The sequence below is a fragment of the Nyctereutes procyonoides genome, unplaced genomic scaffold, assembly GCF_905146905.1.
Source record: "Nyctereutes procyonoides isolate TBG_1078 unplaced genomic scaffold, NYPRO_anot_genome, whole genome shotgun sequence".
In the NCBI taxonomy this organism is placed as follows: Eukaryota; Metazoa; Chordata; class Mammalia; order Carnivora; family Canidae; genus Nyctereutes; species Nyctereutes procyonoides.
Window position 1 is genome coordinate 11,259,747 of NW_026575041.1, and position 23,490 is coordinate 11,283,236.

The 23,490-nt window shown below is 39.3% G+C and overlaps 1 protein-coding gene across 5 annotated transcripts in view; it reads left to right on the plus strand.

The window, feature by feature from the left end:
- ANKRD42 (ankyrin repeat domain 42) overlaps positions 1 to 23,265 on the plus strand; it is a 61,648-nt gene extending 38,383 nt beyond the window's left edge. For 2 of the 5 annotated variants that reach the window (XM_055320419.1, XM_055320420.1), the window contains 3 exons: positions 16,000 to 16,126; positions 19,232 to 19,373; positions 23,133 to 23,265. In XM_055320419.1, the coding sequence (XP_055176394.1) occupies positions 16,000 to 16,126; positions 19,232 to 19,373; positions 23,133 to 23,222 (359 nt within the window). In that variant the 3' untranslated portion in view covers positions 23,223 to 23,265. Of the gene's footprint in view, positions 1 to 6,077; positions 6,806 to 7,033; positions 7,192 to 15,999; positions 16,150 to 19,231; positions 19,374 to 23,132 lie in introns of those variants that run through there. The other 3 variants (XR_008663844.1, XM_055320421.1, XM_055320424.1) reach the window with 3 other exon arrangements.
- Positions 23,266 to 23,490: the final 225 nt, after the last annotated feature.

Consider the following 23,490-nt stretch of genomic DNA (forward strand, 5'->3'; position numbering starts at 1 on the left):
ATGTTTGTACTAGGGGTTTTTACACATAAGGAATATAAGACATGATCTCTGTCTTGCAAGGAGGAAAAAGTTACATAGAAGGAAAAATTACTTAAGTGCATCATAGGGAACAGGGAAGTAAACATTTCAAGGATTTCCACGGTTAGTTGGCAAATTATTTTTGCAGAGAATAATAGCAAATATCTATTGTCTACTGTGTGCCAGACACTGTTGTACATATGATCTCAGGGTTGTGGGATTGAGCCCCATGGAATGTGCTTGAGATTCTGTCTCTTTCTCTCCCTCTGCCTCTCCTCACCCCATGTGTGCCCACTTGAGTGTTCTTTCTCTCTCTCTCTCTCAAAAAAAAAAAAAAATCTTAAGAAAAAAAAGATGGAACGGAGGATTTGCTCATAGATTTGAATCTGAGGTGTTGGAAAGTGAGAATAATCAAGATTGACTCTTAGATTCTTGGCCTGGGCTAATAGGTCAGAGTTTAAAAAGACTGTTCACTCAGGGTTAGAGTTGCAGGGAAGGCTTTTCACAAGTGGAATTTGGACTATTTTTGAAGGATGGCCTGATTAATTAAGTAAGTAATTATTTAATGGGGTTAGGAGAGATAGAGGGAGAGGAAGAGACAGAACGTCAAGCACATTAAGTAATTAATTTCTAAGATTTATTTATTTGAGAGAGAGAGCATGCGTAGAGGGGAGAGGCAGAGGGAGAGGACAGATGAACGAGGAAGTAAAAAAAAAATTTGTAAGAGTTCCCAGAACATTGTCAGGTAGATAGATCATTACTCTCCAGGGAATGGTGAAAGCCTCTTTGCCAGCAAATGCAAGCAAGGAAAGACCCGAAGATGCTGATACCAGAGGCTTCCAACAAATAGCCCACTGAGATCACTCTATAGTGATGCTCAGAGTTAATGATCCCTTCCGAATTTCCAGATAGCTTTATTTTAAAGAGACTTACTTACTTAGTTTTAGAATGGGGGGAGGGGCAAAAGGAGAGGGAGTGAATCTTAAGCAGGCTCTGCGCCCACCAAAGGAATGAGCCACATTGCATCTTAATCCCACAACCCTGAGATTATGGCCTGAACCAAAATCAGAAGTTGGACACTTAACCAGTTGAGCCACTCAGACACCCTTAAGAGCTTTATTGAGATACATAATTCACATGCCATTCAATTTACCCATTTGAGGTACATAGTTTGATGTTTTTTAGTATATTCACAGAATGTACAACCATTGCTATAATACTTTTTAAAATATTGCCATCACTCTTAAAAGAAACCCCAATTCATTAGTAACCATTCCCTATTACCTACTTTCTTCTTTCCCCTCAAACCCTATTACTAAGCAACTGCTAATCCATTTTCTGTTTGTATACATTATATACAGATTGTATAATTTGGCTATTGTAAATAATGTTGCTGTGAACATTCATATACATGTTTTTGTGTGAATGTATATTTTCATTTCTCTTGGGTATATACCTAGGCATTAGTTGAATTGCTGAGTCATTTGGTAACTCTGTTTAACCTTCTGAGGAACTTCTAAGTTGTTTTCCAAAGTGGCTGCATCATTTAACATTCCTACCAACGATGGGATGCTTGAGGGTTCCAGTTTTTCCACATCCTTGCCAATACTTGTTATTGTTTTTCTGATTGATTAAAGTTATTCTAGTGAGTATGAAGTGGTATCTCATTGTGGATTCTGTTTTTACATTTTGCAATTGAAGTATAATTTAATATATAGTGTCTTTTTTTAATTTCAGGGGCACAATATATTAACTCAACAATTCTATACATTACTCAGTGCTTACTGCAATAACTATAGTCACCATATGCCACAAACATTCTTACAACATTATTGCTTCTATTCTCTATTCTGTAGTTTTCATCTCTGTGACTTATTTATTTAAAGCTGGAAGTTTGTACCTCTTGATCCCCTTTATTTATTTATTTATTTATTTATTTATTTATTTATTTATTTATTTATTTATTTATTTAATCCATCCACCCACCCACCTCCCATCTGGCAACCACCAGTTCTCTGTATTTAAGAATCTGTTTTTGTTTGTATGTTCATTTGTTTTGGTTTTTAGATTTCAAAAATAAGTGAAATCACATGGCATTTGTCTTTGACTTGTTTCACTTAGCCTAATACCCTCTAGATTCATCTGTGTTGTTACAAATGGCAAGACCTTATTCCTTTTTATGGCTTAGTAATACCTCATTGTAAATATCTATATATACTATACCTTCTTTATCCATTCATCAGTGGACCCTTGGTTTGCCTCCATATCTTGGCTATGGTAAATAAGGCTGCAGTAAACATAGGGGTGCACATATCTTTTAATTAGTGTTTTTGTTTTCTTTGGGTAAATACCCAGTAGTGGAATTACTGGATTCTATTTTTAATTATTAAATTTATATTTTTAATGTTTTGAGAAACCTCCATGGTGGCTATACCAGTTTATATTTGCACCAACAATGCACAAGTGTTTCCTTTTCTCCACATCCTTGTCAATACTTGCTATTTCTTGTCTGATACTAGCCCTTTGACTTGTATGAGGTGATATCTCATTGTGTTGTTGATTTGTATTTCTCTGATGATTATTGATGTTGAGCATCTTTTCATATACCTTTTTCTCTCTCTCTCCCTCCCTTCTTCCTTTTCCCCCCTCTTTGCTTGTTTGTTTTGTTTCTTAAATTCCGTGTATGAGTGGAATCATATGGTATTTGTGTTTCTCTGATTGACTTATTTCCCTTAGCCTAATACTCTCTAGCTCCCTCCATGTTGTTGTAAATGACAATATTTCATTCTTTTTGTGGCTGAATAATATTCCATTTTGTGTGTGTGTATAAGATTTTATTTTATTTTATTATTTATTTATTTATTCATTCAGAGAGAGCGAGAGAGAGGCAGAGACACAGACAGAGGGAGAAGCAGGCTCCACGCAGGAAGCCCGTTGCGGGACTTGATCCCGGGTCTCCAGGATCACACCCTGGGCTGCAGGCGGCGCCAAACTGCGCCACCAGGGCTGCCCTATAAGATTTTATTTATTTGCACATGTGAGCTGGAAAAGGAGAGGGAGAGAATCTCAAGCAGACTCTGCACCGAGTGTGCAGAGCCTAAGGTGGGGCTCAGTTGCATGACCCTGAGATCATGATCTGAGCCAAAACCAGGATTCAGACACTTAACTAACTGAGCCACTCAGGCACCTCTATGTATCCATTCATAAGTCAGTAGACACTTGGGCTGTTTCCATAATTTGACTATTGTATATAATGCTGCTACAAACATAGGGGTGCATATATCCCTTTTAGTATTTTTGTAGTATTTTGGTAAATACCTAGTAGTGCAATTGCTGGATTGTAGGGTAGTTTTATTTTTAACTTTTTAAGGAAACTTCCTACTGTTTTCCACAGTAGCTGTGCCAGTGTGCATTCCTCCAACAGCACAAGGGGGTTCCCTTTCTCCACATCCTCATCAACACCAAACACTGTGTTTCTTCTGTTGTTGATTTTAGCCATTCTGACAGGTTATACTTCACTGTGCTTTTGAATTGCATTTCCCTGATGATAAGTGATATTGAACATCTTTTCTTATATCTGTTAGCTATCTGTATGTATGTCTGCTTTAGAAAATTGTCTATTCATATCTTCTCTCCATTTTTAAATTGGATTTTTTTGTGTGTTTTGGGTGTTAAGTTTTATAAAGTCTTTATATATTTTGAATACTAACCCTTTATGAGATATGTCCTGTGCAAATATCTTCTCCCATTCCATAGGTTGCCTTTTAGTTTTGTTGTTTCCTTTGCTGTATAGAAGCTTTTTATTTTTATATAGTCCCAGTAGTTTGTGTTTATTTCCCTTGCCTCAGGACACACTTCTAGAAACAAGTTGGTATGGCCAATGTCAAAGAAGTTACAGCCTGAGTTTTAGGAATTGTATGGTTTCAGGTCTCACATTTAGTCTTTAATCCATTTTGAACTTATTTTTGTGCAGTGTTAGAAAGTGTACCAGTTTTATTCTTTTTCATGTTGCTGTCCAGTTTTCCCAACACCATTTGTTGAAGAGACATTCTTTTTCTCCTTGATTATTCTTTCTTACTTTGTCAAAGATTAATTGAATATAAAATTATGGATTCATTTCTGGGTTTTCTTTTCCTTTCCATTGATGCGCGTGTTTTTCCCCTTGTGCCAGTGCCATACTGTTTGGGTCACTACAGCTCTATAATACAACTTCGTGTTTGGAATTGTGATACCTCCAGCTTTGCTTTTCTTTTTCAAGATTACTTTGGCTATTTGGGGTCTTTTGTGGTTCCACACAAATTTTAGGACTGTTTTAGTTCTGTGAAAAATGCTGTTGGTATTTTAATAGGATTGCATTAAATGTGTAGATTGCTTTGGGTAGTACAGTTATTTTAACAATATTTGTTCTTCCAATCCATGAGCATGGAATGTCTTTTCTTAATGTGATCTTGAATTTCTTTCATAAGTGTTTTATAATTTTCAGAGTATAGGTCTTTCATCTTTTTGGTTAGGTTTATAGGTTTATTACTTGGGATCTTACTCTTTTATTGCAATTGTAAGTGGGATTCTTAATTTCTCTTTCTGCAGCTTCTTTATTGGTATAATATAAATGCAACAGATTTCTGTACATTGATTTTCCTACCCCGTGAGTTTACTGAATTCATTTATCATTTTTAGCAGTTTTTTGGTGAAGTTTTTCTGGTTTTCTATGCATAGTATCATGTCATCAGCAAATAATGAAAGTTTTACTTCTTCCTTACCAATTTAGATGCCTTTTGGTGCGTCTAGGACATCCAATACTATGTGGCTAGGACTGATGGATGTGGCTAGGACTTCCAGTACTATGTTGAATAAAAGCGGTGAAAGTGGATATTCCTGTCTTGTTTCTGACTTTAGGGGAAAAGCTCAAAAGCTCTTAGGTTTTTCCCATTTAGGAGAATGTTGTTGACTGTGAGCTTTTCATATATGGCCTTTATTTTGTTGAGGTATGTTCCCTCTAAACCTACTTTGTTGAAGGTTTTATCTTGAATGGATTTTGTCAGTTGCCTTTTCTGCATGTATTGAAATGATCTGATCATATGGTTCTTATCCTTTCTTTTATTAATGTGATATGTCGCATGGGTTGATTAGTAAATATTGAATCACCCATGCAACCCAGGGATAAATTCCATAGATTCAGTTTGCTGGTATTTTGTTGAGGATTTCTGCATCTATGTTCATCAGAGATATTGGCCTATAGTCCTCTTTTTTTATGACATCTTTATCTGGTTTTGCTATTATAGAATAGAATAGAATTTGGAAGTTTTCCTTTCTTTTCTATTTTTTTTGGAATAGTTTGAGAAGAATAGGTATTAACTCTTCTTTAAATGTTTGGTAGAATTCACCTGTGAAGCCATCTGGTCCTGGACTTTTGTTTGTTGGGAGCTTTTTGATTACTGATTCAATTTCTTTGCTGATTATTGGTCTGTTCAAATGTTCTGTTTCAGTTTTGGTAATTTATTTGTGTCTTGGGATTTATCCATTTCTTCTAGGCTGTCCAATTTGTTGGCATGTGGTGATTTTTCATAATATTCTCTTAAAATCGTTTGTAGTTCTGTGGTGTTAGTTGTTATTTCTCCTCTTTCATTTGTGATTTTATTTGGGTACTTTCTCTTTTCTTTTTGATGAGTCTGGCTAGAGGTTTATCAATTTTCTGAATTTTTTTAAAGAACCAGCTCCTGGTTTTATTGATCTCTTCTATTGTTTTTGTTTTGTTTTAGTTTCTATATCATTTATTTCCTCTCTAATCTTTATTATTTCCTTCCGTCTGCAGGCATAACGCATCATTCATTCTTCTCTTTCTAGCTCCATTAGATGGTTGTTTGAGAATTTTCTTGTTTCTTGAAGTGGGACTTTATTACTATATACTACCCTCTCAGAACAGCTTCTCCTGCATCCCAGTTGTGGACCATTGTATTTTCATTTGTTTCCATGTGTTTTTATATTTATTCTTTGATGTTCTTGTTGACCCGTTCATCGCTTAGTGTCATGTTGTTTAACCTCTGTGTATTTTTTTCCAGATTTTTGCTTGTGGCTGGCCTCTGGTTTCCTAATGTTGTAATCAGAAAAGGTGCATGGTATGACTTTGATCTTCTTGAATTTGATAAGGCCTGTTTTGTGTCCTAATATATGATATATTCCTGAGAATGTTCCATGTACACTTGAAAAGAATGTGTATTCTGTTGTTTTAGGATGTGATGTTCCGAAGGTATCTGTTAAGTCCATCTGGTCCAGTGAGTCATTCAAAGGCATTGTTTCTTTGTTGACTTTCTGTGTAGATGATCTGCCCATTGATATATGTGGGGTGTTAAAGTCCCCTACCATTATTGTCTTATTATCAATTAGTTCCTTTATGTTTGTTATGAGCTATTTTATGTATTTGAGTGCTCCTGTGTTGGGTTACATAAATATTTACAGTTGTTATATCTTCTTATTGAATTGTCTCCTTTATTATTATATAGTGTCCTTCTTTGTCTTTTGTCACAGTCTTCGTTTTAATGCCTCGTTTTTTTGTTATAAGTATTGCTGCTCTGGCTTTCTTTTGACAACCATTTGCATGATAAGTATTCCTCTATCCTCTAACTTTCAATCTGGTGGTATTTTTAGGTCTAAAATGAGTGCCTTGTAGCAGCATATAGTTGGGTCTAATTTTTTCATCCCTCCTGATACCCTGTGTCTTTTGATTGGAGTGTTTTGTCCATTTACATTCAACATAGTTATTGATAGATATGTATTTATTGCCATTTTATTACTTGTTTTATCATTTCTGGAAATTTTCTTTGATCCTTTCTTGTCTTTCATGTTTTGCTGATTTTCTTTAGTGATATGTTTGGATTTCTTTCTCTTTATTCTTTGCATGTTTATTAGTGATTTTTCTTATATGCTTACCATTAGGTTTGTATATAACCTTTTCTGCATATAGCAATGTACATTAAGTTGATGTTCATTTAAGTTGGATCTTTTTTTTTTTTTTAAGATTTTATTTATTTATTCATGAGAGACAGAGACAGAGGTGGAGACACAGGCAGAGAGAGAAGCAGACTTCCAGTGAGGAACCTGATGTGGGACTCGATCCTGGGACCTCCTGGTCACACCCTGAGCCAAAGGCAGATGCTCAACCACTGAACCACCCAGGTGTCCCAGCTTGAATTTATTCTTTTCTGCTTTCCTTCCTACATTTTGGATATACGCTATTTTATATCTTTTGTGTGTGTGTGTGTGTGTGTGTGTGTGTGTGTGTGAGAGAGAGAGAGAGAGAGAGACTTCCTTGACTGATTTTTTACATAAACATTCAGTTTTACTCCTTTTGTGTTTCCTACCTTTATACTGTCACTTTTGGTTTCTGGTTTCTACTCAGAGTCCATTTTAATATTTTTTTACTGGTTTACTGGTCATGAACTTTTAGTTTTTGCTTGTCTGGGAAATAGTCACTCCTGCTATTGCAAATGATGACCCTCCTGGATAGAGTTCTTGGATGTAGTTTTTCTCATTTAGCAGTCATTATATCTTGCCTCTCTCTTCTGGCTTACAAAGTTTCTGTTGAAAAATCTGAGAACCATATAGGTATTCTTTTGTAAGTTACTGATTTCTTTTGTCTTGCTTATAAGATTTTTGATCACTATAGTTTGCAAATTTAATTACAATATGTCTTGGTGTGGGTCTGCTTTTGTTGATTTTGATGGGGATTTTCTGTGCCTTCTAGATCTGAATATCTGTTTCTTTCCCCAGATTATGGAAGTTTTCAGCATTATTTCTTCAAATAAATTTTCTGCCACCTTTCCTCTTTTCTCCTTCTGAGACTCTTATAATAAAAATGAGTTATTATAGTAAAAATAATAAGTTACTATGTTTGATGGAGTCACTGAATTCCCTAAATCTATTCTCATTTTGCATGATTTTCTTTTCAGCTTCATCACTTTCTGTTATTTTGTTTTACTAGGTCATTAATTTGTCCCTCTTCTTCTTCCAGTCTGCTGTTCATTGTATCAAGTGTGTTTCCAATCCCATTTATTGCACTCTTCATCTCTTATTCTTTTTAACTCTTTTATCTCTGTGGTAGGTGTCTCACTGATTTTTCCATTCTTTTCTCAAGTCCAGTGAATATCCCTATGATTATTGCTTTAGAATGTTCCTCAGGCATGTTAATTATATGTTTCACTTAGATATTTTCATTTTGTCTAGTCTCTGCCTGCTTCTGTGTGTTAGAAAAGCCAGTTATTTTTCCTGCTTCCAAAAGTAATGGCTTTATGAAGAAGACATCACCTAGTGCCCGGGCTCTGTCACTTCAGGAAGTGTCTCTGATGTGTCCTGTGTGCACTCTGTTGTGTTTTGGTTGGTCTATCCTTCTGGCTAGTCCTCTACAGAGGCTCTCCTTGCCTGCTGGGTGCATTGTTTCATCCCTGGCCTGAATATGGCAAGTTTTAACTCGGTGTGCTCTGGTCTGCTTGTGAAATGAGACCTGTCACCACCTCCACCGGAACTGAGGTCTTGCAAAACCTTCTGGTTGGAAGATGTGGTATGGGAAGGAGTTTGTGCTGCTGTTGTAGGGGAGGGGCCTGCCATGCTAGGACTGAAGAATGCTTGGCTGAGAAGGGCAGTCACCTCGCCCCAGAGGACAGGAAGGTGAGATTTAGTGTAAACAAGTTAGACAGCCAGTGTCCTGCTGTAGTGCTTCCCTGCAGGTGGCTCTATGTTTATACTGGGGGGCAGGGGAGGGAAATGGCTCCTTTGTCCCTGGAGTGGTGTCTCTGTGAATACTGCCTCCCAGGGATATACTCTGAGAAGAGCAAATAATCTCCACACTGTGTCCCCAGGCATTCTTCAGATCACTGTTTCCAGGCTATCTGTCCTTAGGTTGTTTGCCTGCTTTCTTTCTAAGAGCAGCCTCAATGCCTCTGGATGCTCCCAGATTCTAGCCCACTGACACTTGAAACTCCTAGGGTTTAATCTCCTCTGGTTGCAGGAATTCACAAAATTCGGCCCCTCTTCCTTTCCAAGCCAATAGCTATGGGAAATGTTCTCCTTTTGCATTTCCCTTTGTGCCCTTCTCTCTTTTGCCTTTCTCTGTGACCGTGGCTCCCTCCCCTCCACAGCAGCCAGCATCTGTTTCCCCACTGACTATGTCTCTGTATTTCCTACCTATTTCATTGTGAACTCTTCCCTACCTTTAGTTGTAGAGTTTGTTTTGCTAGTCTTTGGGTTAGTTTCTGGGAATATTTAGGATGATTTAATAGTTATCTCATGTATTTGTGGAGTGAGGAGAGCCTAGGGTATTCCTACTCTGCTGCCATCTTTCTCCTTTCAGCATTTTGAATGTATCATGCCACTCTCTTCTTGCTGGTCAAGTTTCTGCTGAAAGAGCTGCTTATGGGGGGAAGGGGGGGTCCCTTGTAAGTAACTGTCTTCTTTTGCTGCTTTAAAAATTCTCTTTGTTGCTAGTTTTTGCCATTTTAATTACTATGTGTCTTGGCATGGACCTCCTTGGGTTGAATTTGTTGGGGTTCTCTGTGCCTCCTAGATCTGGATTTCTGTTTCTTTCCTCAGATTTGGGGATTTTTCAGCTATTAGCTCTTCAGATAAAATTCCTGCCTCCTTCTCTCTTTTCCTTTTGTGATTCATACATTGTGAATGTTATTATGCTTGAATAATATTATTCAATTTCTTATTGAATTCTGAATATTATTATTGCTGAATTCCTATGTCTATTCTCATTTTGTATTTTTGTTTTCTCTTACCTGTTCAGCTTGGTTACTTTTTATTACAATGTCCCCCGGATTAATGATTGATGTTTCTGTTTCCTCTAGTCTACTATTTATTCCATCTACTGTATTTTTCATTTCATTTATTGACCTCTTCATCTCTGATTCTTTTTTTTCTATCTCTTTGTTAAGGATCTCACTGATGTTCTCCACTGTCCTCAAGTCCAATGAGTATCTTTATGATCATTAGCTTAAGTTCTCTATCAGGCTTTTTTCTTATATATTTTGTTTAGGTCTCTTGCTGTGGTTTTATCCTGTTCTTTCATTTGGGATCTATTTGTTTTCTCATTTTGTTTACCTCTCTGTATCTGTTTTTGTGTATTAGGAAAGTCTGCTATGTCTCCTGCTCTTGAAAGAAATGGCCTTAAGAAGAATAGGTCCTGTAGTGCCCTACATGCAGTGTCCACTGTTCACCAGAACCAGGCACTTCAGAGAGTGTCTCCTTTTTGTGTTACATGCATCCTACTATTGTGTCTTGGCTGCTTTTGCCCTAAGTTCATTTATCTGCAGAGGCTGTCTTTTCTCTTTGCCTGTTGTAGACATCATTTGGTTCCTAGCCAGGATGAGGTGCACAGTTTTAACAAGGTGACTGCAGGTCTGCTTGTGAAATGAGACCTGCTGCTGCTGTGAGGATCAAGACCCCATAAAACTCACAGGTGGGATGACATGGTGTTGGTAAAAGTTTTGCAGGTCTACTGGGAACAGAGACTGAGGCAAAAAGTGACTAAGAAGGGCAGATCCGCTAATACACAGGTGGGTGGGGCTTGGTGTGAGCAAGTTAGGTACTACTGACTGCTGGCCCTGTGCTGACTGCTGCAGGCTCCCACAGGTGGCCTTGTGTTTATGCTGGGGGAGGGGGAGGGAGAGGTGCCTGCCAGCTCCTTTGTTCCTGATGAGGTTTTCCTGTGATTCCTACCCCTCCAGGACTTCTCTGAGATGAGTAAATAATTGTCCCTCTCATTTGTCCCTGGAGTTTTTCAGATTGCTGCTTCTGAGCTATATATCCACAGGCTATTTGTCAGGCTGTCTCTTTTTTTTTTTTTTAAATAAATTAATTTTTATTGGTGTTCAATTTACCAACATACAGAATAACACCCAGTGCTCATCCCGTCAAGTGTCCCCCTCAGTGCCCGTCACCCATTCACCCCCACCCCCCGCCCTCCTCCCCCTCCACCACCCCTAGTTCATTTCCCAGAGTTAGGAGTCTTAATGTTCTGTGTCCCTTTCTGATATTTCCCACACATTTCTTCTCCCTTCCCTTATATTCCCTTTCACTATTATTCATATTCCCCAAATGAATGAGAACATACACTGTTTGTCTTTCTCCGATTGACTTACTTCACTCAGCATAACACCCTCCAGTTCCATCCACGTTGAAGCAAATGGTGGGTATTTGTCGTTTCTAATGGCTGAGTAATATTCCATTGTATACACAAACCACATCTTCTTTATCCATTCATCTTTCCATGGGCACCGAGGCTCCTTCCACAGTTTGGCTATTGTGGACATTGCTGCTAGAAACATCGGGGTGCAGGTGTCCCGGCGTTTCATTGCATCTGAATCTTTGGGGTAAATCCCTAACAGTGCAATTGCTGGGTCGTAGGGCAGGTCTATTTTTAATTCTTTGAGGAACCTCCACACAGTTTTCCAGAGTGGCTGCACCAGTTCACATTCCCACCAACAGTGTAAGAGGGTTCCCTTTTCTCCGCATCCTCTCCAACATTTGTTGTTTCCTGCCTTGTTAATTTTCCCCATTCTCACTGGTGTGAGGTGGTATCTCATTGTGGTTTTGATTTGTATTTCCCTGATGGCAAGTGATGCAGAGCATTTTCTCATGTGCATGTTGGCCATGTCTATGTCTTCCTCTGTGAGATTTCTCTTCATGTCTTTTGCCCATTTCATGATTGGATTGTTTGTTTCTTTGCTGTTGAGTTTAATAAGTTCTTTATAGATTTTGGAAACTAGCCCTTTATCTGATATGTTATTTGCAAATATCTTCTCCCATTCTGTAGGTTGTCTTTGAGTTTTGTTGACTGTATCCTTTGCTGTGCAAAAGCTTCTTATCTTGATGAAGTCCCCATAGTTCATTTTTGCTTTTGTTTCTCTTGCTTTCGTGGATGTATCTTGCAAGAAGTTGCTGTGGCCAAGTTCAAAAAGGGTGTTGCCTGTGTTCTCCTCTAGGATTTTGATGGAATCTTGTCTCACATTTAGATCTTTCATCCATTTTGAGTTTATCTTTGTGTATGGTGCAAGAGAGTGGTCTAGTTTCATTCTTCTGCATGTGGATGTCCAATTTTCCCAGCACCATTTATTGAAGAGACTGTCTTTCTTCCAGTGGATCGTCTTTCCTCCTTTATCGAATATTAGTTGACCATAAAGTTCAGGGTCCACTTCTGGGTTCTCTATTCTGTTCCATTGATCTATGTGTCTGTTTTTGTGATCAGGCTGTCTCTTTAAGGCGAGGACTAAGCTTTCTATCACTCTCCAGGCTCTTCTAGAACTAAGCCCACATATTTTAAAAATTACATCCTTTAAGTCTCTCTGGTTTTTAGAACTCAAAAAATTTGGCCCCTCTGGCTTTCAGTGCCAAATGCTGCGGGAGTTTGTTTTTCCTGTGTAGGCTCCCCAGTGTGATAGTCATTCTTGCTTTTCTCTGGGTTGGTGTCTCCCTCCTTACTGTTGATGGTTGTGGTCCATTTTGCTCTCCAGTGTGTCTCCTCCTTTCCTGCCCTCTTTGATGTGGCTTCCTCTTTACCTTTAGTTGTGGAGTTTGTTCTGACATTCTTTGGGTCTTTTTCTGGGTTATTTATACTGATGTGAGTTGTATCCATGGGATGAAGTGAGCTTAGAGTCCTCTTACTCTACCATCTTCCCATCTTTCTCTCTAATCTTTGACATTTTAATTATTATGTGTCATGGTATGGACCTCTTTGATTTCATCTATTTAAGAACTCTCTGGGCTTCCTAGCCTGGATGTCTGTTTCCATTGTTAGGCTATGGATGTTTTTAGCTATTACACCTTCAAATAAGTTTTCTGCCTTTTTCCCCCCTCTCTTCTCCTTCCAGGACCTCTATAATGCAAATATTTGTTCACTTGATGTTGTCCAAGAGATCACTTAAGTTATCCTCATTTTTTAAAATTTTTTCTTGTTGCTCTTCACCTTGGGTGTTCTCCATTACCCTGTCTCCCAGATTGTTGATCTGTTCTGTATTCTCTAATCACTCTTGATTCTCTCTAATCACTCTTGATTCTCTCTAATTTTTTTTTTAAATCTCATTTAGTACATTCTTCAACTCTGGTTCTTTTTTTTATATTTTCTCTTTGTTGAAGGTGTCAGTGCATTAATCTACTTTTCAGTCTGATGAGCATCTTTATGTCAGTATTTTAAACAATTTATCAAGTGGATTATCTTCATTTCATTTAGGTTTTTCCCATGGTTTTATCTTGTTCTTTCATTTGAAGCATATTCCTCCCTCTCATGTTACTTGGCTTTCTGTGTTTGTTTCTATGAAATAGGCAGAACAGCTGCTTCTCTTAAACTCGAAGGTGTGGCCTTATGTAGGGATACCCCCTGTGTTGTCTGTGTGTACCTGTTGACTTTGGCAGGCTGACTGGAGCTTTGGTTAAATGGAAGTCCCAGAGCACTCCATGCTGGGGCTGTCCTGGTGGCATGGCCAGAGCATTAGTTTGTATAGACCAGGGTATTACTGGGGCTTTGGTTGCAGATGGCACCCTGACTGGAAAGTTGAAGCTGAAGTGAGTGAGGCTCAGGGCTCTTTGGACTGAGGGTACCTTGTCAGGACAGCTAGAGCTGAAGTGGGTGCAAGGCAGGATGTCTCACTGATCTCTGCAGAGTGTACCCTGGCAGGAGAGCTGAAACTGAAGTAGATGCAAGTCAGGGTGTCGCAAGGTACTCCCTTCTGGGAGTTCCCTGGTTGAACAGCTGGAGCTGAGGTGGATGCAGGCCTGGGGGTCCTTGCACTGTGCTTGGAATGCCCTGGCAAGTCATCTTGAATCATGGTATGGGTCTCAATGTCCCAGGGCCCTTTAAGCCTGTGTCATGCTGGCGAGTTGGCTGGAGCTGTAGTGAGTACGGGCCAGAGTGTCCTGGTGTGCACCAACATTGGGGCCTGCTGTGGTGGGACTGGTGGGGCTGGTGTGGGCTAGGGGCCCCAGGCTTACTATGGCATTCAGACCCTGCTTCTATCTCTGCTATCAAGGCAGAGTGGGAATGTGAACTGTGCAGCTTGTCAGCCCTTCTGATTCAGAGAGAATTCCAACAGGTGCCCTGCTGTTTGGGGATTCTCATGGTGGTTCCTTTATATTCTGGTTGCCCCTTTAAATTTTGGCTTTTTTTCTATGCCTAGGGCAGATGAATCTGCTCATGCTCCCTCAGTAGTTAGTTCCTTCCCACTGAGGTTCATAACATCAGGAATGGGGATTCCCTTTGTTACCATGTCTCTGTGTCTCTTGCTGTTCTCTATGTGGTCTCTCCATATTTTCTGGTGCAGAAGCTGTTCAGTCAGCCCTCAGTTCTTATTCAGGAATGACTGCTATATAAATAGGTGTAGATTTGGTGGGTCTGTGGAGGAGGTGAGTTTAGGGTCTTATGTTGTCATCTTGGGCTGAAGTCTTGGAAAAGTTTACAATTTCAATGAAGTTCGATTTACCTACTTTTTATTTTTTTGTGCTTAATTTTTTTGCTGATTCTTTTGAGAATTAGCAAGGACTTAGAGCCTCAGAAAATGAGTAGTTGATTTATAGACTTTAAGTTTACTTCTGAAATTATTTGAGTAAGAGATCATTGCCAGTGAACCTCAAAATTTTGAAAAGATGTTTTAGAAAAGACCAAGAATGTCACTAGAACAGTTTCCTACTCTGGTGTGTTTGATACAAATGAACTCTCAGCCCCTTGGCATACCATGAAGTTCACTGATACCTAACTCAAGTGCTTGCATGTGGTGACAGTATGAAATCATGTATTGTTTTCTTGTCCCTATTTAATTTTATTCCAGAGAAAAACCCAAAGGACAAGATGGCCTCTTCTTGGGCCACTAGACTTTGGCAGGGTACCTATAGAGGACTGATTGGATTTCTTGTCATCCCAGAATTCCTGGATATGAGCCTCAATTCAAAGCATTCTTTAGTAAAATATATTTAGGGCCATGACATCACAGAGCCCTATGCCCATTTGAAGTTTGACTCTTAACTCAACATTCCTGTCACATGTCATCCAGCATCTATTCAGTCACCTTCAGTGACAAGATACTCATTATCTTTCGGAGGTCCCATTTTCATCTGACAGTGTTCTTTTGAGGATTAAAATGTATAAGGAACTTAGTATAGTGTCTAGAAATACATGATGGTTCTTACTGTTTCTTTTCTTTCCTTTTTTCATTCATGAGAAACACAGAGAGAGAATCAGAGACATAGGTAGAGAGAGAAGCAGGCTTCATGCAGGGAGCCCAATGTGGGACTCAATTCCAGGACTCCAGGATTACGCCCTGGGCCGAAGGCAGGTGCTTAACCACTGAGCCACCCAGGCATCCTGGTTCTTACTGTTTGTTGAAAAGTTTCTCCTTTGTTGAGTTAAAAATCTCTCTTTCTGGAGCTAATCTCATTTAATCCTACATCTTATGACTTCATAGAACAGTTCTTTCAAAACATAGCCTTCAAATATTAAAGAATTATTATATAAGCTAAATAGCCTTAGTTCTTTGGATCTTTCTTCTGTAACTTTTTTGTTTTTAATTTCTCCTACTTGCTTGTTAGTGCCTGCAGTGGTTCCCAACCCTTTCTGCCCATCAAAATTGTCTGAGGGACTTTTACTAAGTACCAATACCTGATTTTGTAGGTCTAGTGTGGGACACAAATATACATTTTTAAAGAGCACCCGAGTTGATTCTGACATATGCAGTTTGGAACCTGCAGCTCTCTAACCTATTGAGAGAGAAATCAGAATGTTAAGTGTTAAGGAGAGGATGCTGTGACTGGCTAACCTGATCCTGTTACTGTGACATTCTGTTACTGATATTTACCCTCCTATGTATATGCCACCTTCCTTCCAGTCCCTCCCAGAGCACTCAGGCACTGGCTCTAGAAGCAGCATATATTTCAGGCTCAGCATCCTGTGAGCACATGAGCTCTGTCTAAACTAAGTTCCTATTCAACTTTGTCTTGCAGTGAGAGCTTATAAGAAAATTGTTGAATTGAGACACCTGCTGGATATTGCTGAGAGCAACTATAAACACTTGGGAGGGATAACAGAAGAAGATCTAAAGCAGAAGAAAGAACAGCTCGAGTCTGAAAAGTAATGTCTTCAAAACTCTAATGGTTTGTTTTAGTTACCTTTCTAAATGCCATGTGAAGGTTTGTTGACGAACAACTTGTTTTTCCATCCTTAACAAAGAATATAAGGTTCTATCCAGTTTTCCTCTTAAGCCCCTAGATGGAGAAGGTGTTAATATTAGTTTTGGTTGTGGTAAAATACACATTAACACAAAACGTATCATCTTAACCATTTTTAAGTGTATAATTCAGTAGTGTTAAGTACTTCCATACTTTTGTACAACCAATCTCCTGAACTTTTTTTTTTTTAAGATTTTATTAATTTATTTGAGAGAGAGAGAGAGAGAGAGCAAGAATGAGAGAGCATAAGCAGGGGGAGCAGCAGAGGGAGAGGGAAAGCAGACTCCCCACTGAGCAGGGAGCCTGACGAGGGACTCGATCCCAGAACCCTGAGATCATGACCTGAGCTGCAGGCAGATGCTTTAACTAACTGAGCAACCAAGCACCCCTCCTGAACTCTTTTCATCTTGTAAAATTGAAGCTCTATAGAGTTAAGACTTTAAAAAAGAAATTATTTTTAATAGCGAGCAAGAGATAGCATGAGCAGGGGCAGAGGGAGAGGGAGGATATCAAGCAGACTTACTGCTAAGCATGGAGCCCGACATGGGGCTCCATTCCAGGACCCCCACGGTCATGATCTGAGCCAAAATCAAGAGTTGGATGCTCAACCGATTGAAGCACCCAGGTGCCCCAAGGCTTTTTTTTTTCTTCTGAAATCACTTTGAGCTTTTCAACCAATAGTCTATAACCATTCCTATCAAATTGAGCTTACTCACAAATCTGAGACCCAGTCCTGTGCTCCTTGATTGTCATGCCCAGAGAATGCTGTCGTGTCTAAATGCAGTGAGTAGTTGCACAGCTGCCCTCACCTGTCACTTTCTGCACCCCGAATTGCCTCCCTGCATATTTGGTACTGTTCCAATTAATGGCTATTGGAATAGAGGATGCCTCATGTTTATTTCCTCCTACCACCTCTCTGCTTTCCAGAGTGGAACAAAGGGAGACAGGACAGGAGACTTCTGGTTTAATCAGAACATGGATCTGTAAAGAGCAACACACATGGACTCTCTGCTTTGCTTGAGTCTCTTTCCCTCATACCCTCAGAAGCTCCTCCACCCTTTTCTGAATGTAGCTTTAGAGGTCTGGTAAATATATTCACCTTAGTAATGTCTAAATCTTTGATAAGGATTAATGTGTTACTCTTCCCTATGGTACCCTTCCCTATGGTACTTTAAATTTTGGTTTCCTTTGCTTCTCTTCTCAGGTAGATTAGTACTTCTATGGCTCTTGTATTACTTCTGAGCACTAATTGTGTACTAGGCATTAGATAAGCTGCAAAGGATAATACGTTATCTTTTGCAGTCTTCACAGTGCCATGAACTATGTTAACTAAATGAATGGGAAACCAAGACTTACTACAGAGGTGAAGTGAGTTGCATGAAGTCACAAGGGAGGAGGAAGGGTAGGAGGTGAAGCCAGAATTTGAGCTTGAGTTTGATTTCAAACCTGTTATCTAAGATGATTATGATATTTGCATTTCACTGTGAAATGGTTATACTATTGATGTGATTTTGAACCAAATCAATTTTGATTTAATTTTTTTTCCAAGATTGCTTTAGTCTTTGTGCCAGGTTGTCCTTTCATGTCAACTGAGATTACAGTGTGTCTTCTGAGTGAGCTTTAATGCATCTCTAGCATTGATTCTCCACTTTGTGTTGAGTACATCTTAAGACATTTATTCTTTAGGTATAAACTCCTGCTTTTAGGTCTAATTGTCAAGAAAAAGTGAATAAATATTTCATATACTGTTGACTGAAAGAAGCCATGAACACAAAAGTACATAATACTCAATTTCATTTGTAAGCATAGGTAAAACTAATCTAACATGATAGATATTCAGAATGTGGTTCCTATGGGAAATGAAAGTTACCTAGGAGGGGCATGGGAGAACTTTCTGAGGCAATGGAAATATTCTCTATCTTGGTAGTGGTGGTGATTACAGGGTTTACACGTTGTCAAAACTCATTGAATTGTTCAGTTGATGTTTGTGTATTTTACTCCTGGTAACTGGTAGATCATTAAATAAATACAAAAACGGGATCCGGGGTGGCTCAGCAGTTTAGCGCCGCCTTCAGCCTGGGGCGTGATCCTGGGGACCCGGGATCAAGTCCCATGTCAGGCTCCTGGCATGGAGCCTGCTTTTCCCTCTGCCTGTGTCTCTGCCTGCCTCTCTCTCTCTCTCTCTCTCTCTCTCTCTCTCTCTCTCTGTCTTAAATGAATGAATAAACAAACAAAAGATCAGTTGTTGCAGGGGTGTTGGGGAGAGAGATAAGTAGGCAGGACACAGGAAAAAAAAAAAAAAAGCAAAGGAAAACACATCTAAGTCAGATCATGCCATTTCTCTGCTCAGACTCTCCAATGGCTTCCCACTTCACTCAGAGTGAAAGCCTAGATCCTTGCCATCACTTATTAAGGCCCTACTTGTTCTGGCTCCCTTTTGCCCCTCTGACCTCCTACTCTTTCTTTTCTTTTATTCTTTATTCAGTCACATTGGCTTCTGGTTTTCTTTCAGTTCGTCAAGCATACTTCTGCCTTAGGGTCTTTATAGTTGCTTCCTCTGTCTGGAATGCTCTTCTCCCAGATGTCTGCTTGTTTAACTCTCTTATTTCCTTTAGGTCTTTGTTCAGAAGACCCCTTCTCAGAAAGGCCTTCCCTGGCCACTGTGTACGAAGTGTTAATCTTCTCCTTGACAACATTTTATGATACTCCTTCTTGCCGTATGCTTTCCTCCCTTAGCATTTTTCACCTCCCCATGCCATATATTTGTTTCTTTGTTGTCTTTCTCCCTCCACTGCTCTTTTGGAGGACACATTTGGCCTGTTTTGTTCACTGCTGTATCCTTGGTGTCTAGATCAGTGCTGACCCATGGCAGACTCTCCATTCATATTTGTCAAGGAAATTATTTGTTTTATTTGCCTTCAGTGCAGTGCATGGATGCTTCTCACTGTTGCCACAGATAATCGTTAGTTGATACTGGAGATTGATTGAGAATAACTTTTTTTGACAGGACTATCAAGGAGCTGCAGGGCCAGCTGGAGTACGAACGGCTCCGGAGAGAAAAATTAGAAGGTCAGCTGGATGAATATCGTGCAGAGGTGGATCAACTCAGGGAGACACTGGAAAAGATTCAGGTTCCCAACTTTGCAGTGGTTGGTGTCCTTAACACATTTATCTCTCTCAAGTAGTATATACGAGTAGCTAAGAGTATATATGAGCTTTGGACTGGGACTATTTGGGTTTGGTTCTTGGCCACAACCTTTTGTAGTTTGGACAAGTGATTTAGCCTGACTCATTTTTAAACTGGAGATAATTTATACTTTGTAAAGTACATTTTTTAAAAAAAGATTTTATTCATGAGAGACACAGAGAGAGCGGCAGAGACATAGGCAGAGTGAGAAGCGGGCACTCTGCAGGGAGCCCTGAGTGGGATTCAATACCAGGATCCCAGGATTACGACCTGAGCCAAAGGCAGATGCTCAACTGCTGAGCCACCCAGTTGTCTCTGTAAAGTACTTTAAAGATTAAAGGAATATATCTCTCTACATAGCTATATCTTTATATCTATAACTATATAAACTTTATATGTAAACACACATACATACATATGTACTGGTTAGAACAGCATCCTCATTCATAAGTGTACAGTAGGTGTTATTAAGACATAAAAAGAAAAATATTTTTTTTACAATCAGAGTGATAAGAATTCTCAGAGTGTATATTTTAACGTTCTGAATAGCCAAAATAAAGTGGAATGGAGTCCATATAAGAAAGCTTCAGCTCATCAAAAGAAGTTTGTAGTATATGTGCTGCCAAAGTGAGCATATCCTCAAAAGAACTTTGGTGAGTAGAAAGGAGCCAGAGCGGAGGTGTCACAGCATCCCTTTGTTCAGATTACAGAGTAATGGAAGCTGACACTTGTAACACTCCACCTTTGCAAAGTTTCTTCTGCCCTAATTTAACCTGTGAGGAACCTGAGGCTCAGAGAGGTTAAGTGACTTGTCTAAATTCACGCAGCTAGTAATGGTGGGACCAGTATTTAATCTCTAGCTTTTGACCCTATACCCCTAGCTCTTTTCATAATTTCTAGCTAGAATTATGAATTTGGAATTCAGAACACCGCTCTAAAATACGGAAAAATGCTTTTGAGTGACAAAAAGGATAACTGTAGAAGGAAGCTGAAAAGAATGAATATGAGAAACAGATACAAAGAATAAATACAGAAAAGCAGGTAGAGTATAGGGAATAGAGTGAAAGTGACAGCAAGAAATCCCCAGTGGTGCTTGTATTCAGGCCACCTAGTCTCAGAGTAGATGGGCAGAAAGTACCCTGGGGGACACTGTATGACTTTCACTCTCTTCTGTGAATGAAGATAGCCATGATGTGGCCCTTGTGGAAGCTCGTGTGACACAGTATAGGGATTCAGGTACGCTTCATATTTTCCTTCCATACGGAAATGTTTTCTTCAGTCATCATGGGTGAATTAATTCGTTTCAGACTTGTATCATCTCAAATCTGATTAATTAAAAAAAAAACTTCCTGGCTCCTTTTATTTTGTATAAACTTATCACTAGTCTCTTTAATAACCACTTTTAAAATATTAAAATAGTCTATGTGCTTGTTGTAAAATGTTAAAAACAGCAGTTGTTGCTTCCCCACACCAAGTCCCACTCTCCAGAGGAAGCTATTGTTTGGTCGGCTTCGTGTTTGACAAACATTCTATCCATTTACAAACATTTATGTGTATTTCTCTGCATATACAAATTCAAACACTTTCTCTGTGTTTTGGTATCTCACCAGTCCTTAATTTTCCAAGAGTTGCAGTTAGTTATAATAATTAACGTAGTCTCTTCATTTTTTGCAGTGCTCACCTTGTACCACCCTCATCCCCTAGGGAAACTTTGGTATAGAGAGGCCAGCCCACGCAGTCACAGGGGGTTGGCTAGAGGACTGGTGGACACATACCTTTCATCAGCTGCCATTTACAGTCCGAACCAGTTGTTCCCTCACCCTTGGGGCAGGAACTCTGCTGACCCCACCTCTGTGACAGGAACATGTGTTTTGTCCAGCTCCTAGATCTTTCAGAGATTACCCAAGCCTCACCTTCTTTTGAGTCATTCCAAATTGATTTATCTACCTATAAAACTTTTATTTTTTAGTAGCTGTTTAAAATATTTTCTTACTCCAAAGTGTCTCTTTTCAGGGTTGGATGTGATTCCATACTCTTCAGCACATCCTCCTCAAACCTTTGCTCTCTACCAACAGTGTGTAGGTTTTCAGGAGAGCTGATTGAGGTCCCTGTCCTCTGTGCCCATCATTTTTTGCAGCACTGCTTTTAGGTTAATTGAATTTTTGTAAATGAGCAATGTTACCAACCTCTAATGGCAGCTATAGTCTTGGTACAAAAGCTTCTAAGTCTCAATTTCATCTTTAAACTTTTTTTTTTTAATTTTTATTTATTTATGATAGTCACACAGAAAGAGAGAGAGGCAGAGACACAGGCGGAGGGAGAAGCAGGCTCCATGCACCAGGAGCCCGATGTGGGATTCGATCCCGGGTCTCCAGGATCGCGCCCTGGGGCAAAGGCAGGCGCTAAACCGCCGCGCCACCCAGGGTTCCCTCAATTTCATCTTTAAAATGGGGATAACACCTCTCTCTCAAGACTGAATTTATGTGAAATGAAATACTATGTGGAAATACTGAGGTATTTTCTATCTACCAGTATTCATAGTAGTATATTCCCCCTTCTGCATATCCTTTTCTCCTTTTTCCTTCCTTTCATTTTCTATATTCAAGTTGAATAAACAATGTCAGTAGATAAATGTGTAGAGACCAGTGCTTCTGAGAGTAGGAGTTTATTTGGGAGTCTAAATATATAAAGTATAAATAAAAAGAACTTAAGAGTCAGTGCTCGTTTATATATTCTTCAAAAAATTCTGCCTAAATCTCCTGCCACCATCTGGTCAGGACCTATACTTGCATTCAGCTGTACCTTTAAGACTTCTTCCCCTGTAAAACAATCTGTTATAATTTTTATTCAGGGGATCCCTGGGTGGCGCAGCGGTTTGGCACCTGCCTTTGGCCCAGGGCGCGATCCCGGAGACCCGGGATCGAATCCCACGTCGGGCTCCCGGTGCATGGAGCCTGCTTCTCCCTCTGCCTGTGTCTCTGCCTCTCTCTCTCTCTCTCTCTGTGACTATCATAAATAAATAAAAATTAAAAAAAAAATTTTATTCAGGAAAAAAATTTCCCAGGGTAGTTTCTTAGGATAGTTTGACATATATAATGCACTTAACTAGTTTTTGATAATAACTATTACTGTTTTGATAACAGCAACTATGTTTATAGCATAAAGGTTTGGGCTGCAACAGCTAAGGGAAAACCAGTTCTAGCCTTGGGCTCTCCTCACGTCAGTTAGCAGTAAATTGAGAAGTTTTAGGCTAAGATAAAAGCAGAAATAACGGGGCAGCCCGGGGGGGCTCAATGGTTTAGCGCCGCCTTCAGTCCAGGGAGTGATCCCAGAGACCCAGGATTGAGTCCCACGTCAGGCTCCCTGCTTCTCCCTCTGCCTGTCTCTGCCTCTCTTTCTCTCTCTCTCTGTGTCTCTATGAATAAATAAAAAAAATCTTAAAAAAAAACAAAACAAAACAGAAATAACGAGGTGTTCTTTTTTGGGGATGTATTCAGTAGAGACAGGTCTGGTTGATTTCTCTAGGTGTCTCCTAGTCTGTGAGTCAGCACATAATATGATGTACTGGTCTTGAGATTTAAGAATTTACGTAAAAATCCTAAGAGAAATTTAATCTGGAATTGAATGTATTGAATTTTTTCTTTTGGAACAGATAATGTAGAAAGATGAAATTGTGTCTAGTGTATGTATCTTACTTGGCCTTCTTTTCCTTTGTTTGTAGGAAGATGACTCTTCTTGTGAGTCAAGCAAAGAGAAGAGGCAAATAAAGAAAAAGGTGTCTTCTGGGGGAGTTTTTGTGAGAAGGTACTAATCAGTGAAATAACTTTAAATAAACTTGCTTGATTTTTCTTTTATTTTTAAATTGATATGTTAATCTATACAAATTCTCCTCAGTTACTCTTATCTGTCCCAATTCTGAAGGCAGAAATACATATTATCAAAGGGATTGCTAAAATTATATACACTCAGCTGTACTCCCCCTCCCAGTATACTTTTTATATAGTTATGTAGGCAAGACTTTACATTTATGAGTAATTAATTTTGCAAATATTCACACAAACTTTATAAGGTAGTACAGT